The sequence below is a fragment of the Danio rerio genome, chromosome 10 (assembly GCF_049306965.1).
Source record: "Danio rerio strain Tuebingen ecotype United States chromosome 10, GRCz12tu, whole genome shotgun sequence".
Classification (NCBI taxonomy): domain Eukaryota; kingdom Metazoa; phylum Chordata; class Actinopteri; order Cypriniformes; family Danionidae; genus Danio; species Danio rerio.
In genome coordinates, this window is record NC_133185.1 from 8,527,121 (window position 1) to 8,548,303 (window position 21,183).

The 21,183-nt window shown below is 37.6% G+C and overlaps 2 protein-coding genes across 14 annotated transcripts in view; both read right to left on the bottom strand.

Moving 5' to 3' along the window:
* Positions 1-1,203: 1,203 nt before the first annotated feature.
* ewsr1a (EWS RNA-binding protein 1a) lies at positions 1,204-14,031 on the bottom strand. 3 transcript variants are annotated; one of them, NM_001115138.2, is made up of 16 exons: positions 13,990-14,031; positions 13,244-13,280; positions 12,030-12,084; positions 11,793-11,931; positions 11,060-11,261; positions 9,995-10,308; positions 9,728-9,917; positions 5,497-5,534; positions 4,834-4,845; positions 4,643-4,758; positions 2,782-2,911; positions 2,589-2,708; positions 2,369-2,510; positions 2,189-2,283; positions 1,870-2,104; positions 1,204-1,787 (listed from the first exon to the last, which is right to left on the bottom strand). In NM_001115138.2, the coding sequence occupies exons 1-16, from the start codon at positions 14,003-14,005 to the stop codon at positions 1,748-1,750; spliced, it is 1,881 nt and encodes a 626-aa protein (NP_001108610.1). In that variant the 5' UTR covers positions 14,006-14,031; the 3' UTR covers positions 1,204-1,747. The 3 variants fall into 3 exon arrangements, 2 of the variants coding, with proteins under 2 accessions (NP_001108610.1, XP_021334784.1); XM_021479109.2 differs by having other exon boundaries at positions 11,060-11,174; positions 13,990-14,019; XR_012385793.1 differs by lacking the exons at positions 1,204-1,787; positions 1,870-2,104; positions 2,189-2,283; ... (3 more) ...; positions 4,643-4,758; positions 4,834-4,845 and having other exon boundaries at positions 5,422-7,264; positions 8,416-9,917; positions 13,990-14,019.
* Positions 14,032-14,592: 561 nt separating this feature from the next.
* atp6v0a2a (ATPase H+ transporting V0 subunit a2a) overlaps positions 14,593-21,183 on the bottom strand; it is a 44,606-nt gene continuing 38,015 nt past the window's right edge. For all 11 annotated transcript variants that reach the window (XR_012386115.1, XR_012386116.1, XR_012386114.1 and 8 more), the window contains 3 exons: positions 17,991-18,108; positions 17,713-17,884; positions 14,593-15,226 (listed from right to left, as the gene is read on the bottom strand). Coding sequence is in view for 6 of the 11 variants with exons in the window: in XM_073914410.1 (XP_073770511.1) it covers positions 15,124-15,226; positions 17,713-17,884; positions 17,991-18,108 (393 nt within the window). In the remaining 5 variants the exon portion in view is untranslated. The remainder of the gene's footprint in view (positions 15,227-17,712; positions 17,885-17,990; positions 18,109-21,183) is intronic.

Sequence of the window (21,183 nt, forward strand, 5' to 3'; positions counted from 1 at the left end):
AGATTGCTGAGAATCTGATATATGACGTAAAGACATTAGTGAGGAGGATGCTTTTAAAAGATCAAGTGTGCATCCCGAGATAAGCTTGACGGCGGATACAGGGCCGATATCGGATACAGTCTTGATCCTTGCATTATGGCATTTGGCCGTTGCAGAGTCATGCGGCGTTTGTCCTCTACGGTTTACATTTTGCATCACTGAAGTGGCGTCTTGAAAATGCAGTTCGATGTACTGTCCGCAAGATGACGCCATGATGAACAGGTCATCATCAGATAGTGTTTATTACTCTCCATAGTGCTGCTTTGCCTATTTTTGCGCAATACCTTTTAAAAGATGGTTCCATTAAGTACTAGAAGTTATCTAACAGTGCTAAACTAGGTAATACTTTCCCAAAAATTACATTCCCATATAGGTTGTGACATGAAATAAGAAACACAGACAAAATATTGTTCAAAACACCATAAAGGATCCCATATAACTCTGTATATGTGACTGTTTATGAGCCCTGGAGTCATTTAAGAGCACACTGTAAATAACATAACATGTACACTGTGGTTGTTATTCAGTAGTTCTCACTTTCGACCTAGCTCAAGTCGAATAACAGCAAACCTTTGTTTTTATGGAAGCCATTTCTGCTAATAAGGCCTCAGTAAGCATATTTCTCTTCAGAGTCGGTCACAATGACAAAACCAAGGGTGTCCAAACTCTGTACTGGAAGGCCTGGTAAGTTTAGTTTCAATCCCAACCATGCACATATAGGCTAGCAAATCAAGCTAAAAACATCCGTGCAGGTATGTTGAGGCAAGTTTAGAGCTAAAATCTACAGGACACCGGCCCTCCGTTATTTTTGCAGAACATTAACATTCCCATCCTTAAAGTTAATTTTTTTTTACTAATCTCAGTATCATGGTTGTTTATCAGTATCCTGGCACAAAAATATCCTACATAAAATAATCATCAGGAATGTTGCTTTTTGGAGTTAACATTAAACTGCCTGGGGAAATAATGCCAATGTACATCAAATTATTCATTAAAAAATAAATAAATAAAATAAAAATGTAACCATACCTAAACGCATATTTGGTTCAACAAGCTTTCACTAATGTTAATGTTAAGGACCTGGTTTATAGCTTCATAAGATACGTGTAGCCACATTAGCGATTGAAAAACTCAACTTTAGAAGCTCAAACACAGCCACAAAGCTTTTGTTCAGAAATTTATTCGAGCTTGACTCTTAACACTGTGAAATGACACAGGGGGCCGAAACACATCAGTTATGTACATTATTCAGTCACACGGTTCGGGTAAAGTAATGACAGTAAATGATGAAAACAAATACATGGCATAAGTACTTTTCAACAGCCATGTACCCAAAACAAAATCCTACAAAATGGTTTTTATGGTATTTTTATTCCACATTTCCACACATGAACGCAGAGTAGAGCAAAACATGAGGGTTATTGGGAACTTAAAAATACCCTCACATTTCCACAAATACATTTCTGACAAATCCAAATGGCACACCAAACACCCTGCATTTACATGTGCACCTGGTTTCATGGACACTTCTTGACCAGGAAAGCGAGGACAAAACACAAAAACTTAAAAAAATAAAATATAACCTTCACTGAAGACTAACGGCAAAGCATTAACGAGTTCCATACTAACTACTCATAAATATGGAAATGCAACTTTAAAACCATGTGAGAAATTAACATTGGGGCAGGAAGAACACGCTGGGCATCAATTAATACGGCCGCTCTCTACGGTCCTGGCGGTGGTCTCCCCTGCAAAATAATTAAAAGATTCAATTTAATATGTTCCGTTTTATGGCTTTAACACCATCACAGAGACGAGCTTAATACTCACTTCATATCCATTTTGCCCGGTGGTCCCATTCCTCGCCCCCTTCGGCCCATGTCATCCATTGGAGGGCCTCCACGACCCCTTCCTCCAAAGCCCCCTCTGTCCATACCACGTCCTCTGAAGCCTCCACGGTCCACACCTCTGCCTCCACGGAAGCCTCCGGGTCCCCCTGGTCCTCCGCGATCCATACCACGACCACCACGCATCCCACCAGGACCACCACGACCGCGATCACCACCTGAATCACATAGGATTCATTAAATATTAGCAATGCAAACACTTTAAGCGCCTATAAGAGCTTTACATGAATATAAAAAGTAACCTGGAGGGAAGGGAGGAGGTCCGAAGCCTTCAGGTTTGGGTGCCTTGCACTGATTACACTCCATTCTCCAGGCAAAGTTTTGGTTTCCACATCCACTAAAAAAAAAGAAGTAAATCCTCATTGAACAGGCTCTGGGCAATTAATTGTACTCTGATCAAGCATCACTAGTGAAATACATACGCATTTGGACACTGCCAGTCTCCTGCCCTCTGCTGCATGTTTCCTCCAGTAGGTCCTCCACGACCCATTCCCCTGGGACCCCCACGTGGCATAAACCCTCCGCGATCACCACCTCTGCCCATTCCACCACGACCCATCATTCCTGGAGAGAGAGACGATTTATATTGAAACTGCTGTGAAATTAAATGGCTGCATCTGAAACATGAATGCAGCAGAGTACCTCCTCGTCCCATCATGCCACCGCGGTCTCCTCTCATTGGCATACCCCCGCGCATCATACCCATCATGGGCTTGCGTCTGGCCATTGACACCTTCAGCTTCTTCCCTTGGAAATCTTTTCCTAAAGAACAAACATTCATGTTGAGGGCTCATTTCATTCCTTTGAGGACTGATTTTGGTTCAGATCAACGCACCATCAAACCACTCGACTGCTGCTTTAGCAGATGGAGGCTCCTCGTAGGATAAGGTGGCATCGCCTTTAGGTTTGCCAGTATCTTTATCGGTGTATATGTTGACAGCAGGCAGGCCTGTTCGTTTGTTGATCTAAAATACAAAAAATAAAATAAACACCACCATTCAGTCAAGCATCAAGAAATCAATGGTAAATAAAGGACTGTTACTTGTTTTAGTTTGAGTAAACAAATGTGTCCCTAGACCACAACACTTAGGTGTCAATTTTTAGGAATCTAGGTTAATGCATAATCAGAAATTTGAATTCCCACTTGTGCCCATTTTGTCAGGATGATAAGATGTTTGACAGATTAAGTTATTTGAAAATCTGAATCCAAATACTGAAAAATCACATTTAAAATCTGACCAGCAAGCTGCATCTAGTCCTGTCTGAACCAAAGATCTGCATATTACACCCAATGAATGATGCCTGACTGAAGATCCGAGCATGAGGATGCATCTTTCTAGGTGTCTGCATTATCATTCCACAAAAGGAAACTCAAACTAGTGTTGCACTCATAAAAAGGGATTTGCTTGTAGAAATATGGAAAACCAATATAATTTGAAATTTTTTTTAATTAAATATATATAAATTAGCTGATTCACAGCAACTCAGATCGCTCTTTTACCCATGTCGATTCTACACAGTGAACCAGGTGAACTGCCAACCTAAGTCAAATAAAAGGTGACATGTGGAACACTACAAACAAACTAGCCTGACATATGCTCACTTTCAGCCCAATGGCTCACCATCAGCTTGATGTGTTCCAGCTCTAAAGGTGTCAAATTGAACTTCTCTGCGATGCCTATTACTCATAACAAATCAAGTATGATATATTTACATGGAGCATGATTGTTAACATTTAAACTATTTCTGGCATAAGAAAAATAAATAATTTTGCCACATACAACGTATTTTTGGCCATTTCAAAAAAATATACCCATGAAATTGATTTTTGGTCCAGGATCACAAATAAGACAAGCCTGCCCAACACAAAGTTCACTAAACCTAACAGCCAATCAGTTCTCACTGACAGCAATTCAACACACAGTCAGCCAAACAGTCTAGCTCAAGATTAACTACGCTCGAAGGCCCAACTAAGGGTGCTTTCACACCTGTGAATCGATTCAGTTGTTCCGAAACAGAGATTAAAATTGTTACATTGTTGCTCTTTGCTCTTGGAGCGGTTCGCTTTCACACTGCAAAGTTTCTAATCGGACCAAAAGAGCTAAAACAAGTCACGTGCGAGTAAACTCTCCTTACATTGGTCAGAGTGTCAGGGTTTATTTTGCAGCGTTCCGCTCAGCTGTCAGGAGGTGGTGGTTTGGTGGTGATTGACAGGGTGCGCGCGCGTGACGTGTCTGAGGAGAGACACGGTGGGGAGGGGTGAGAAGGGTGCGCGACGATGCCTATTTGAGGACTGGGAGAGAGACGCGAGATTACCGGGAGATCATCACTCGTTTGCGGGCATCCGGAGACTCGCGAAACTTCCCGCCCTACTCATAATTCTGTCTTCATGTAGCCGTAAGCCTATTACATATAAAACACTGTGATATAACCGCGCTCGGATCGGATCGCTTTCTCACTGCAATCGAACCGCTCCAGGGTTCGTTTCAATCGAGCCGAGACCACCTCATTCAAGCAATCTCGGAGCGATTACTTTGGCGCGGAACAGAGTGCGATTGCCCTGTTCACATATGCCAATCGAACCGCGCTAACTGGGCAAACGAGATACGTTCCGAAACAAAAGTGTAGGTGTGAAAGCACCCTAAGAGCTGTCAGCTTGGTGTCAGGGCTTTTTTCAGGAAAAAAAAGATAAGTACCCTAATGATGCCGCTGTGCTTGAAAAAGTCAGCGACTTCCTCCAACGTAGCATTCTCAGTCAGTCCCGTGATGTAGATAGTGCTGTTTTCAGAGTCATCTTGCTCCTCTGGGGCTCCTAAGGAGAAAACAGGAGTTAAAATCAAGAAATGTATAAAAATGAACAGTGTCAAAAAACAAAGTGTAAACCTACCCATTTCACCATCTATTCCAGATTTTCATCAAGCAGGACACCAAAAGAAAAAGAAAGGGGGAAACAAGTTAGTTTACAAGCAGAGCTTCAAGCACCTGACAACATTATACTAGCATTTCTGCCCCGGCACATTTGCTCTGAGCATTCAAAGACATAAGTCAAAATACCCTTGTGCTTATTGACCCATAAATAGTTTGATTGTTAAAGTATTAAGATGAGATTTATTTGAAAGCTATTTAGGTTTTTTTTTTTATAACTCCAGTGTGCCTTAAAGTAGAATGTTATATTTATGGAAAAAAACAAACCCTTGAAAATACAAGGACCCAAATTGGACTCCATACCTGATATCATATGAAATTGAAAAATGTAGTAAACACTGAAAAGGTAAAATCATCTACATGGCTGGGTCGGCCAATTACCATTAACTCCTAAATATGAGAGCAAAAGTAACCTTTGACTGGAGTCCACACTCAGGATTTTTAACCAATAAAAATAGGACTGAACCATTCCTATACAACCAATGACAAAATGTTGAAAACTCTTAAAATTCTAGCCGACAGTGTATTGTTTTGCAAGGCATTATTTTCATTTTCCCTTTGGGAAAAACACCAATAAAAGGTGGAGAATTCTAGTGTATAGTCTTGTGATTCTAATTAAACTTACCACCAGGCTTACTGAAGCCACCTCTGTCTCCAGCGATGCTGGGGGGGAATAAGCGAAGATATGAAGGCGATATCCCTTAAAACAGCCACTTCGGTACCACAAAAGGGGTAATGGGGGTATTTGCACAGTTCTAACTGACTCTTAACCTTCAACAAGTTTCCCTTATATAAAAACAAGATTTCTGAGAATAACACTTTGTTAGGGTGATGTAGCATTACAATGTCTCTGCCCTCATCCTGACTTCATTGATTTACAATTTAAAGACATTAGTGGCTGAACATTATTGGGGTTGTATGAAGCACAAGTAAGGGATGATCTTTATTACCATTGTAGGTGGAAAACCCCAGAAATGTGTACACTGACATTGAGAGGTAATTGTTTCAGATGCAGCCTTGCTACCATCTTTACATGACACCAAAAAAGATTAAAGAGAAGTAAAAAGAGTATTTAAAATGCCAGCTAAGGACAAGAGAACCTTCCCTTGTGGATTTATATATTTGTTGGTGGCAAATGTTCCAACTGGTCTAGAGGTAGCCTGTGTATGGATGCATCTGAAACAATCTGCTTACATGAATCTTGTACATGCATTTTAGTTAAATAAAAGAAGCAGATAAACTATAACACCATTTTTCTCTTTACAGAAATGATGCTGATTAAAGAAATTATACAACACAAAAGGGCTATCAAAACATCTTTGTATAAAGAGTAAACTTGTATGTTCAGATAATTATTACAACTTTTCTTTGGTTGTAAAACATGACTCTCATTCCTGTTGGAAAAACCCATTTGGAACACCTCTTGTCACGACCAACTTTAGGTCCCCATTTCAAAAGGCTGCCGGCCCAGACTCAGAACTGAGTAGCGGTACTGTAAAAGTATTGATGTGTTTACATGGCTCTCACTTTGTTACCTGTAGCGTATAAATGCGACAAAGCATGTTAAAGAAAAAGTTTCATGATGCACAAGACAATTGCAATCCAAATGTGTAACAAAGAAAACATACCCTTACTTTAATAGGGAAAATGAATGCAGTGTCTTTTCAAGCATACTTTAAAAACTCAAATGCTATTCATGTTTACTGCAATGTAAATTTACCAATGTATCAAAAAAAAAAATTATATTTAAATAGTTATTTAAAAGCACAGAGAGGGACATGCTCTAGAAAATGATTAAGTAATTAAAAAAACAAGGGTATTTTGTAAGTTAAGCATCACTGCATTCACTTTCATATTTGTTTTGCATTAGTCCTGCTTTTGGTAGCATTGAAAGAAGTCTTTGGGAACCAATATTTGATTGTAAAACTCTTTACTTAATGCAAACCAGAATTATAGAACAACATTTTAAAAACCACAGTAGGTAAAAGTTTTATTCTAGTGAATTTTACCCATTTTAACACGTTTTCTGAAAATATCCCTAATTTTCACTTGGCCCTTTATCAAGAACAATAACTGTGAACTTTAACTACAATAGTATCCACACTTAAGACATGATCACATCTTGTTTACAGGGTTCCCACTTTAAAACAAATACCAATTTCCCTTATTTTCCTTGTATAAAGCTGAATTTCCATGACATGTAGTGAACAAAACAGGTCGATGATGTGCTTATACATCAACTTTACAATTATAATAACACTAAAACGTTTTTTTTTTAAGGATGCATATCATTTTGCAGGGCATTAACACCTACTATGAGAACAACCGATAATTTACCTCAGATTTTGGCTGTGAAGTACTCCGCCTTAAATATCTGATGTAAAACCTAGTGACTAAGGCCCCGTTTACACTAGTACGTTTTAGTTTTAAAACGGCGTTTTAGAATGAAAACGATCCGCATCCACACTCGCGTTTTACCCAGCGTTTCTGAACTGCTCTCCGTCCACACCAAAACGCTGAAAACGCACATCACGTGACCACACAGACGCTCTCGGGCAAGCGCTGCAGCCCATGTACCCAGATGAGAGCTGTGCTAGTCGGACTTCTCATTAAGCATCTCCCGCTGGATTTAATCTCACTATATTTATTAAACGGGATATTTCATTTATCTTGTTGTCTTTATCTAACGACATATTCCCTGACTTTGGGCATTGGAATCTATTACTTGTTCTCAGGTAACGTGTTTTGGCTGAGCGCAAAGATAAGTTAATGATTAATGTAACCACGTACATTCTGTATATTGACTGATCGCTTGCCTTTATTTCCTATAATGTATAAACTTATTGTATGTTATACTTTTAAAATGGCCATTATCGATTCTTAAAACTGATACTCAGCAAAAGAGAGGGGATGTTTCGTATTTTCACTGAAATTGAAAGGAGGCAGTTGTTATCAGCTCCGTTTTGTTATAAATATCCACACAGTGAAGATGACGCTCATATGCAGCACGACGCCTCAACATTTCTGCTGTCTGTTTAGTTGCTAATATTAAAATTAAAATAGGCAGTTCCTTAAATCAAGTTTACATTTTATTGTTGAGAAAGTGAAACAACGAAGCCAGGGTGATGTGAATGAAGTTATAAAGTACACTGTTCCCTTTGAAGATTTACCCGTGTCCTCGGTATAGTCTGCTTTTCCATATCAAACTGAGAAGAAGAGATGCAGCCTTGATCAAACTTGCGAAGTCTGAACTTACACGGAGAAGATTCAGGACTGAACTGTGTTTTAGGCTACTTAATATTCAGGAAAAGCCCCAATCAGAGAGGCGAACGTCTGCAGCCCCGCCTCCGTTTTCAGATGTCTCCGTTTTCCATCATCCACACTGAGACGGAGCAGCAGCGTTTCAGAATGAAAACGGCCTCTCCAGCGTTTTCGAAACGCTCCGTTTTCGGCGCTCGAGAACTCCGGCGTAGTGTGGACGGTTGGCGTAACCGTAGCAAAACTTATGCGTTTTCAAACTAAAACGCATTAGTGTAAACGGGGCCTTAAACTGACTAAAGTGACTGTCAGGTTATGAGCATGAAAAAGAAAATGGAGCTAAAAAATATGGCCCAACCAAGTAATCATAAAAATGGGCATGAAACAAAACTTCCCTGTCATTCCATGACTTTGTGGAAAAAAACGGAACTTTTAACGTACAGGACAGACCATTTCAATTTGTATTACCCATGGGAACCCAGTGTTTATTGTCAGTACACTGTAGTTTTGTAGTTTACTTTTTTAAAGGTTTACGCACTCTCATGTCATTTTTGCAATAGATGTGGTCCTAGGGGCCATTTTTACAGAATGCATTTTGCATCTAAAACGTGGGTGCAGCCCTCAGGGAATTATTATTTTTAAAGAGCTAGGTGTGATAATTGAAGAAATGTTACACTATTTAGGGTATGCACACAAAGCCACCATGAGCACCTCGTTTGCAATGTTGCCATCAAATAAAAATCTGTCAAGCCAACAGAAGCTTGCCCTGCCTTCAAGTAGTTCTGACCAGTTCAATAGCTTAAATCTGACCAGTGTATGAAGTTGCATGTAAAAGCTGAAACTTTTATAGAAACAGTGTCTCAAAAACATGACACTCATGCAAGGCAAGATGAGTAATGGTCACTCAAGCGCAATGAAAAAGTAGCCCATTGTTATGGAAAAATGCATTGTGTGAATGGCCCCCTACATTGGCCAGGCTTTAGGAGTCATTTCAGTTGAGTAAACTGAATTAAATCTCTACCCGAAAGCATTTATTTGCAGATAGATCTACAGGAACCCGCTTATATTAATGAATGCACCTTTTGGATTAATCCTAAATGCTTACTAAATATTTTTAGGACCATTTAGAAAACCGATCTTTAAAATTCTGACTTCATAATGCTTAATCATCTACTTCCTAGTCTACAATCTTAACTCCATTTAATTTATAATCTCTCAGATTATGATAAAATGCATAAGAGATTGAATTTATATTTTTTCCCAAAGCACATTCTCAATCATCTTACCTTAGAAAACAATGAGGCAAAGCTGAGAGCAGCACTACTTCAGGATTAAGTCAATTTAACTTTTTAAAAAAATTTTATTATAGTGATTTTCAAATAATTTAGGGAGAAAAAGCTATAATATTCGAGACGAAATGTCCAAACTGTGTTTGAGATGTCAAAATACAGTATATAATTCAAGCTCTGGCTCCAAAACTATAAAGTTACATTTAAATTTTAAAATAAAGAGTGGCTCTCAGCCCTGTGTGGCCTCTTTCAGCTCCTGTCTGAGGGAAAAAGAAGTAGTGAGATGAGAACCTATGAATGCACACTTACCCCATGCCTCCACGGCTCATGCCCCCTCGCATGCCACCACCTCCTCGCATCATTCCCCGGTCAAACCCACCCCGGCCGCGCCCGCGGTTCTCCCCCCCTCCCATGCCTCGGCCCTCTCCAGGGCCCCCATATCCTCCAGATTCAGGGCCAGAATAGCCACCTCCATTCTGATGGTCTGGTCTGTAACTACCTGTAAAAGAATCAAGTGTCACTGACATTTTTGCATTTGAACACAAGTCTCCGATTAGCCACCTCCAGCAGACTTACCATACTGGTTTGGTGGTTTATAGTCTGATTGGCCATAACCTCCTCCAGTACTGCCCTGCTGTCCATACTGACTGGCAGAAGGCTGTCCATAAGATCCAGAAGGCGGAGCATAGCTGGAAGGCGGAGCCTGCTGCTGCTGGGGAGGAGTTTGTTGATATCCTCCCTGCTGGCTATAGGAGCTCTGCTGTCCGTAGCCTCCTTGCTGGCCCTGGTATCCTCCCTGCTGCTGCTGAGAATAAGTGCTTTGCTGAGGCTGCTGGGAGTACGAGCTCTGCTCATATCCGGCAGGCTGCTGGCTCCCAGAACTGTAACTGCTGAAAGAGAAAAGAAAGCATTAGTGAAAAATCAAATGCACACTGATGAGTAGTATACATTAACTGATATTTGTATTATACTTGTTTCATGAATTATGCTGTTGTGGTAATTCTTTATCTGCTATAGTAACAACTATGGTAATAAACAAATGATACAGTACTATATTATACAGTACAAATACTGTAGTTTTCTTCAAATATAGGGCATATTATACTGCATAGTTTACTGTAGTAAAAACTGAAGTATATGACAGCATTTATTACAATTTACACTATTAATATAAATATGTACATGTACACATACACACTATTGTAGTTTATAATACTGTATGTATGCATGTATTATACATACACAGTATTATAAACTACAATAGCAGGAATCAAACCAAATTATTTACTAAAAATTACTAGTGTCTTTTTTCATGTGGGTGATAGGGTAAGGTTCTAGTTGGTTTGTAAAGTAAAAATTAAGATATAAAATACTATGTCTGACAAGGAAACTTAGCTACTCACATTCCTATAAAGTCAAAAGGTTTAAGTTTTTTTAGATTATGCTAATGTGAACAACTATATATGGTTTATTTTGACACTATATTTAATATGGAATAAATATCTAAATGTATTTAATACTGGAAATATCTAGTTTTAAAACATTTTTAGCAAGGCAAGTAAAAATCTTTATCACTTGCCCAACAGTGCCAGAAAAAAAAAAAAAAGACATTAGCTCCAAGCACTGGAATTAGACCAATACCTGGGAGGTGCAGCAGCAGCAGGCTGTTGTCCATATCCAGGATATGCAGACTGGGTTCCATAGCTGGCCTGCCCACCATAAGAGGTCTGAGTGTTGCTGGTTGACGAGGCAGCAGCTGTGGAGGAATCATAGCTGCTGCTTCCATAACCTTGCACTGGTTGAGTATAGCCTTGCGGTGTGGCTGAAGCAGCATTATAACTACCTACAAAGGGTAAATACGAAGGCCTCAGCTAACAAATGCTTGGGAATGTTGAACATACAGTGCTCAGCATAATTTAGTACAGCCCATTTTGAAAATTAATATTTTTTAATCCATTTCTCAGTGAATATAGGCAATGTAATACTATATTTTAATAAATAATATTTAGTCACCAAACATATTTAGAAATAGAAAGATAATACAATAAAACGAAATCTTTAAAATTTTTTGCTTCTCTTAATTTGTCCTCTTTTTTAAATTTGTATTTAATATTTTTCTATAACATAAATTTGGGTGTACTAGTTTTTGGAGCATTACCGCTAATTATTTTGTTAGATAAGCTCCAGATTTGGCTTCAGTACTGACCAATCTAATGTATATGCACAAATATAAATAAAATGAATGAATGAAATATAATATTGTATAGCTTCCTATTAAAAAAATGAATGTAAAAGATTGAAGGGGGTGTACTTATATATGCTGAGCACTGTGGTTTGATGGAGGATAAGAATGAACAAGAAAAAATTAACACACCGCTGGCTGGTGGCTGCTGTCCATAGGAAGACCCATATGGCTGTTGGCCATAACTGCTTGAAGAACCACTGGTCTGAGAGTAGGTTGAGTCAGCCGGTTGGCTATATGAACCATAGCCTTGCTGTTGACCATACGACTGCTAAACAACAAAAAGCACATACAACAAGTCATATACAACATGTCGATTAATGGTTTATTTCATAGAAGACAAAGCAAAAGTCTAAATTGAGAGTCTACCTGGGTGCCCTGTCCATATCCCGGTTGAGAGGGCTGGGCCGGATAGGAGCCGTACCTGATAACAAAGAATTTCCAAACGTTTATAGTAATAGGACACACACACACACAAATACATTCAGGGCTGCCACATCTTTTAAGCCAATTACCTGCCTGGTGAAAGCGGTGGTTCTTTTTTCTCAAAATGTGGACCTTTTTTGCAGTTATATGCATCATTTTCTATTTATTAGGAGTATTGCATTTTAGGCAGTATATTTAGTTGGATTAGCTTCTCACATTTTAAATGTACCAAAACAATCCTTAAGATTAAAAAAAGAAAATATGAATTAATACATTACATCATATATACCATTTGAAATAAATAGGAATCTGTTAAATTTTTTTAATTAAAAACTGTAGCCTATTGTAAATTATTAGGCAAATAAACTGGCCAGCACATTCAACTTTTTGACTATTCTAATAATAAAATTTAAAAACATAACATTAAAAGAGCTTCATAATTTTTATAAGCTCTCTTGTAAAAAAAAGTACATTTGATTGAGAATTCATGGATAACAATAGCCCAAGATTTAGAATAAAAGTTACTTGTAAAATGTTTTCTCTGTTAAACAATAATACATTAGCGAAAGACAACTTCACTTAGGCTACATCCGATATCATGTTTTTTTTGCACAGCTAAACCTTGGACACATGAAAAATAATAGTTTGCATTGAACAAAACTGATTAGATTTAGTCACACAGATTGGACGGTCAACCGAAAATTTGGCTTTGTTTTAAAGCCTTTTTCGATGGGTTATTTTCACAATGTACAATGGTGTAGCAGTCAAAAAAGGACAAATGAGCTCATGTATGGGACAAATTCTGGACCTTTGTCATTGAGGGTTGGGCCATTTGAACCACCCGAAACCAACCCTGCTTACAGGCCTGTATTTTTACTAACATTTCACCGATCAACACTGGTCTTAAGGGAGTATTTTAAGTGAATATTTTTTGGTTTTCATTTGTCCAGGACTCTATATAGTACACTATATTTAAACAGTTGTTATAATCAATTTATTATCTCATAATTAAGTTTTTGTTCATTCAAACATTTTTAAACCAATCTTTTATAAAGGCTGCAATAGCAAGAACAAAATATATACTAGATACTATAAACATTTCTTAGGTTAATAACCTAAGTTAGGTTAAGAATCAAGAAACAGTGAACTATACATACCCCTGCTGGCTTCCAGCCTGTCCGTAACTGTTGTAATCTGGAAGTAAAAAAAAAAAAACATTTAGGAAAAAAAGCAAAAATTAAAACTGCATTTACAGAACTCTGATTATATTTGTTCACCAAAAATTGGGAAAATAACGTTACAACCATTAAAAGGAGCATGCAACGTTATTGGAAGATAAGGGAAGGGGTTTCAATGAGCTGACACAAATGAACTAAACTAACGTACAGGACCGTGAAAAGTCGAGCTTTTGATAAATATAAGTGCAAGACAGATGTTGAAACAGATTTATTATTGTGATTAACTTTTGGAGGATTAAGAGTAATATCGGATTATTTTGATACAACACATACGAGCTCGAATGCTAACACCAGTTAGCCCGCCTCTTATCTCAGGCGTTGCCAAGCAACTGACAGACACGTGTAAATATGTACTAAAATATAATTAGCTCATTCTTAAAGCAATTATTGAAAATGTGTGTGGTTTTGTTTTATGCAAGCATTACCGAGCAAAATGTAAAATGCCGCATTTTTACGTCCCCTCCCCCATTTCCACACGCAGTAAGACCGAACCGGCTCGAACCACACCGGCATAATACACACATTTAACTGATTATCTCGTTTTGTGGAACACAACTTAATCTGCGTTAACTGTAACCGTCGACAAAAATAACACTCATTACTAATCTAAAAATCTTCAATTCACAAGGTACAACAGGGCACAAAAGATTTTACATTGATCTTACCTGCAGCAGACGCCATTTCGTGTGCCTTCTGAAGCGGAAAGTGCGCATGCGTGGATGACGTTCATCAGCCGGTACCTACTCATCGAGCGGGGATGGATATTTATTACAAACGGTATAATTTCATAAATATATTTGGAATAAAATGCTAAATTAATGTATGAACGTTAAAGTTAATTCAGTTTGTTCAATAAAGGTCATAATGAAGAAATAAATCTTAATTTACCGATGATCATATGTGTTAATGGTTTCGCCCTAAGAGTCTGAAATGACCTACTTAAAAGATTCAGTTCAATAAAGAAAAGATAAGAAAGACAATAATTATGTGTGAATTTATATAAAAGAAATGTTTTTTATCACTGAGTCACGACACAATAATTTTTTTATAATAATATCTTGTTTATAAGCGGTTGAAACACAAATGTAAATTTACAAGAATGTGGATGAAAAAAAAACTGCAAACAAAATAATAAATCCATATGTTGACGTATTAAACCATAAACACATGTATTGGAAAAACAGAAATGTATCATGTAATAAGAATATTGTCTTATAACTAATTCTGGACAAAAAATGCTATCCCGCAAACCTGCTTTGCACGCTAAATGCTGTAAAATTATACTTTAATATAACATTGAAAATTATAATTGTTATTTGGCATTGTTCTCAGCACAGTGCAGTATCGCCTACACCATAATTTACCTGCAAATGTTCTTCTATGTTTAAGACCTAACTAAAGCAAGCAAAAGTACGTTTCAGTGTAGTAGCATTACAAAACTGTACATTGAAAAATATTTATGGCACTTTGAAAATCGATATGACAGCAAATGCTTAAGATAATGCAATTACAAATACAAGTCATATCTCTTGAGATTAATATAACAGGACTTTGTTGACACTCCTTAAATGAAAGCTGATGGTGGAGCCACAGATGATAATCCAGCACCAGAAACATCTGATATGAACTGGTACAAATAACACCGTAGCCTGCTGTTCTGACTGTGACCGTGTTTCACAGGGCAGTGCAAAAATGCTTGTTTTTATCTTCCCTTTACAGCTGCTGAAATTGTCCAATGCCCAAAGGTCAACAGGTCACGATAAGCTATGATGTCCTGTTCAGAAACTGGTGGGTTTCGATCAGAGTAACCCATCCTGTTCGAAGACTGAGGGTAACAGGGAGAAGTCAAAGGGGGCGAATTTGACTCCTGCTCCACTGTAGAATTTGTTCTGAAATTCCACCCTACAAAACAAAGCCAAGTCAGAATTATGGGGGAAAATAGGATTAAACAGGCAACTGTTTCTATATATTACATATTTGTTGACCTTTTTAACCTTTTATTGTAGCTTCAGCCCTGTTTACCCCTGTTATTATGATGCATTTTGTTCAATCAGATTGCAAGTAGACAAGAGAGACATGCAAAACTATACAGAGAGCAGTAAGTTTAGTTTGTTTTTCGATAACCACAAAACACTGTCGGGTTGTGTTATAATGAAGACAAAACAAATGTTTGTTGCCTTTAAATCAAACATTGGATTTCAGAAGAATGAATTAGGGCAGTAGCTGGTTAATAATCTGGTTATTATCACTATTACAACCTATACATTTCCAGAACATTCCCTACAGGATATTTTTAGTTTTTATTTTTTTCAAATTGAACATTCCAATGGAAATAAATGAATATAATACAGTATTTAGCTTGTTGTTGATATCCATTTTTATAATTTTTTAAAAATGTCTGTAAAGTACAGTACATTCTTGTTAAAAATAACTTGTTTAACTGATTGAAAGAAATGTCAAATCTGGGCACAGAAATCAAATAAATCTTTATAATCACACTAACTGACAAAAATCATAGGTAATAATAATTAATACGATGGTCCTTAAATTACTTTTTAACTAGACAATGAAAAAAACAAGAAATGGTTTGTTAAGTTCTGATTATTAAGGTATGACATTCTACTAACCGTAATATTACCCTAGCATTAGGACAATGTAAAATAACATCATTGAAGCATAATTATAATGTTCTACAATTTAAAAACTATCCCTTAAAATAAAAATAATAATTTTGTTAAATAATAACTCCCCCTCTCTCATGCAATGACATCTCATCTCTTCACTGAAACATTTACAGTGGTTTCACCCATATATACATCATAATAGGCAAGGAAAGACTATTTTAACTTCCATTTCAAGACTTTAAAAAGGAGTAAAGGGCACTTTTATACACCCGGCTAAATAAGGCGCAAGGCGTGTGTGGCGCCATTTGTTGCTATTTTCAGACCAGCGCAACAGTAATTTTCACGTTTTGCACCATGTTGTTAAAATAGTAAATCCATTTGCACCACTTTGTGGACACATAGGTGTGCTGGTCTGAAAAGGAGGTGTGTGAAGGCGCATTGGTGGTGCCAGAGCAGAGCGTGTAAGTTATGTGCCTATGCAGATCCAAACGCTTAATACACACAGGATGTACAGCAATACAAAAATATCTTTACATATAAAGAAAAAAAACATATAAATATATATATATATATATAAATATATATATATATAAGACACAAACAGATGTCAGACTGTTAACTCACTTTTATCATAATTTGCATGAAAGTTCAATTATTTACAGAGTAATAACAAGTATTTTAATATAACGTTTTTAAAACTAGGATGATGGTTCAATATGAATAGAACAGATCCAAGAACTGTCCATCCCAGTCAAAACAGTCGAAGTTTAGCGGGTCTCATGCTGTCATTAGTCAAAATATCTTGTCAAACCACACGACAAAGGTCGTGGTTCCTCAGCTGGTCCTGTCCACGTAAATCCTAAACTCAAATACTGATCATCATGATCATCATATCATCATATGTCTTTTGGGTTTAAGCCCTGAACTTGAAGGCTTTGAATCAGGGGGTCTCAGAAACCGATCCATTGTATTAGCAGGCATATACCTGTATTGGCGGGCATGCCAAACAGAAGCGAATTCACAGCTATGGCCTTCTGGGTAAAAAAGGTTTTGTTATTTTTGACGTATTATTTTTTTAGCTTTGTTTAATTAAAACATTTAAATATAATAAAAAATAAATTAATAATTATTAAAACTTAATAATTATATTTGTATTATATAATATTTTTTCCCATGCCTCCCCTGACATGCTCTGGCGCCCCCCAGGGGAGGCACGCCTCACACTTTGAAAACCCCTTTGAAACTTTGAAAAAAAACATTGCCTTCATGTCTTCTTCTTGTCAGGGGATATTTTCAGTTTATTTATGTCAATTTGCATTTGTATAATGTTATTATTATTATTATTATTATTATTATTATTATTATTATTATTATTATTATTAGCAGTGTTATTTATTATATGCATATTTAATTTTGTTTTAATAAAAACAAGTTTAGTTATGTCCACCTGTCAGGTTTTTTTTAATGTATGCATCACCATATGGGGCATTAGAATAGGACATGTGTTTGGATTTTTTAACCACCTTTTGTTAATATTGCTCATTTATTTGCTTGGTGGAAATTAAATCTGAATTAGGAAATAGTTTTGAAACAAATCTTTGCGCTTAACAAATGAAATTAAATATGAAGGCTAATGGATGTCTTCAGAGGACTACATATGCGCAGCTTTAGACTTTGTGCTTAGATAGCTAAAATATGTCCCAAAGGGTTATTTTCTGTTAATAAAACCTGCCCGAATCTGAGTGTATGTGTGTGTGTGCTCACCAGTGAAGACGCAGAGCATGGAGGAAAGCAGACAAACCCTCCATCACCAGCAGTATGGAGATGGTGAGCACAGCAAACACACTGAACACTGGCACAAGGAAAATAACGCCCAGTCTGGAGCTGATCCTCAAACCGAGACGCATCACCATCGCCCACAGCACCTCCGACAGCTCTGAAACAGAGGTAACACATACAATGAATTCACAAATACTACAGTAAAAAAAGATGTGTGGTACAGTGATTCCATGTGTTTTTCGTATGTATAATCAAACACTCACGAGCGTGGGCGAGACTCAGGGCCCAGAGCCGCAAGTAGGAGGCTGTGTTGGAAATACAGCCCAGACTGTACTCTATGGTGTGAATGGCTTGATGCAGAAAGACGTCTCCGAAATCAAACTGCCAATAAACAAGCAAGCTGTTAGTGTTATTTGTTGAATGAATAAGCAAAGTCAATGGGTTTTGCTCACTGTGGGTTTGTTGAAAGTACATTAATGAATTAAAAATATTTCAATGTACGAAACAGACAACATTCTTAAAGCATTGCCTGCTTACACAAATGTTAAAAAAATGTGCTATTCATGCCAGATCAAAAGTTGGAGATGTCATTATGTGCCTACACACTTGCATTAATTTGGTCTATCATTATTGTTTAGGTTATTAACTACTTGCATGTAGAGCTGTGCAATATGATGATACACTGTTTATCACATTGACAAAATAAAAAGTTTATAATTTCATGATATGTTCTATTATTTGGTTTGTGGTGTCACAAAATACATTGCTTACAGTAATCATTTTTAATACTTTGGATGAGCGCAGTATTACATTAAAGGCAGAACCAAAAAAGTTGCACGTTTGTAAGTACAATGTTTACATTTTGCATTTTATTTAACATTATTTTGTTGGACCATAAACCATTATCATGGTCACACTTTATTCTGATGGTCAGTTTGTTGAATTTAAGTTACATTGCAACTAATTCTTATTAGATTATAAGTAGACTATTAGGTTGGGGTTAGGGTTAGTGTAAGTTGACATGTACTTGCAAAATTTCTTAAAGTCAGTTAAAATTCTGTTGAATGAGTATTATCAGCAGATATTAAAGGGCACCCATGGTGAAAAATCTACTTTTTAAGGTGTTTGGACAGACATATGTGTAGATATAGTGTGTAGACCGTCATACTGGGGTGATATAAACACAGCCAGTCCTTTTTTTCAATTTAACAACATAAAAACGGTGGACCAATTGGACCGTATTGATTGACAGCTGCGCTAATTAACATGTCCCGGTAGTCACGTGTATAATCATATCAACAAGACTAAAAGTGCGCAAAGTAATCAGGAATAAAAGGTCTGTTCAGTTTGCTAGGATCATCAATTATCATAAAAAGTGAGTGAGTTTCACGTGTTTAAAATGTTTTAAAACAGCACAAGTGTGTAATGAATCACAGCGATTTACTTCAGCTTTACTTCAGCACAGCCACGTGTCAGAGCAATTATAAATGAAGACACTTTAATCCTGGTTTGTAGACGAAAAATCATGTTTATTTTGTACATAAACATAACAGATATCCAACCAGGGCTCATTGTGGAAACGTAGCCCCGCGGACGTTTCTGCTGACCACGAGATACGTCCCGGGAGGTACGTATTCGAGCGGTTTTTGTTTTCGCGGATCCGCGAGAGGCCGCTGTGCACGCTTTTTGTGTGCGCCGTTCGCGCCCGCGCCATTCTCGCGCGAAAAGCCGCCGGATCGGCCGACTCGGCCGCCCTCCTTTTCCTCCTCCTTCTCCTCCTTCCCTAAACCCGAGCGACGGTTCGCAAAAGCCGTCCAGAAAAAAAAAAAAAAGCAAAAGCCTTCGTCTTCGATTTCGACCGCGTTTTCGGATCCCGCCACGTTCTCGCCCTTATTTTTCTGGTTCCGTTTTTCGTCTTACCTGATTTCTGGAACCGCTGTTTCCCGGACTCGATCCCAGTCGTCGTCCCCGCGGCCGGCTACTCCTCCTCCGGGGCCTCTGCTCCACCGACGCAACGCTGTGAGCTAAGCGGACAAACAGCTTGCATCGAAAAGCCCTCCACTCGGAGGCGAGCCGTCGGCCGGCGAGCGCGAAGAGGAGGGGCAGAGCAGCGCCACACTGCCCCGCAGCGTTCGCTCGAAAAAAACTAAACATGGCCTTACGTACCTCTGGCCACGTAAATCGCGGTCTCCAGAAACGTCCGCGGGGCTACGTTTCCAGAATGAGCTTGGGTTACAGATATCCATTCAGCAGTGGAGATTAACCTGCATCCTGTCGAGCGCTCTGTCTGTCTGTGTTTGTGTATCTGCTGAGCTGTGTGTTAGCGTGTGTATCGGTGTGTGTGTGCACGTGAACTTTGTAACGACATTGTGTGGGGAGAAGAGGAGATTAAAGCATGCAGAAAGGCATGTAGAAACAGTAGGTGGGGAGGATTAGCCTTAAAACGCAGTGCGACAAAACAGTCCCCTTGTGAATAAATGTATAAAATAGAATCTTGTAAAAGGTATAATAAAAAAATCTGATGTCTGTTTAGAGCTGAAACTTTACAGACACATTCTGGAGACGCAAAACACTTATATTAAATCTGAAAAAAGGGGTAACCTAGGTGCCCTTAAATCAGTCTACTAATACTCAAATGGACCATCAAAATAAAGTGTTACCATAATCATTAGTTTAATCTAAATGTCTTATATTTCATAAATCAGGTGAGAAAGATAATCATATGAGTACATATTTGAGTAAATATCTTAAAAGGTATTCACTAAATTGTCCTTTCCATGTGGTCAATATTCATAACTATTTTTCACAGATTTAGTTTTTCAATAAACTATTGGTTTATTAAGTTAATTAATATGAGGTGCTATTTCCAGGGTGCAATTACACATTGACAATCGGGGACTTAGGTTTTTTGGTTATGTTTGTTAATATGCCTCAGTGAACCAAATTTATATATCTAATTAATCACATCTAATTTATTAATCAAACTTTTGTTTTCAGTGTTTTGAGGGATATTGAGTGGTTCTCATTGACATTTGTGATGTTAAATAAACAGTGAAATGTTTGCATTCCTGCACCTATTAATGGATGACCATGAAAGACTGCATGTATTTTTTATTTTCTTGTTAAGTTCCATGTGCAAACAAGTTTATAATAAAAGACAAACAATGCATCTAGTTTCACAAACATCTACAAACACATTTTTTTGGTGTTCACCATGTTTTGTGAACACGCTGTCAGTTAGTGCTCTAGATTTGCCTTGATATTTATGAATTAATAATATTGGCGCAAACATGCATTTACAATGGTATTAACCATAATAAAATGGTAAAATGTATATCTATTATTTTAACTAATAATATTATTTAAGATACAGTTCAGAGAAAACTTATTCCTAACTATTAACGAGCAGACCCCCATACACCTCGTTTTGATGCCCTTCAGGGGGGATCAAGTGTT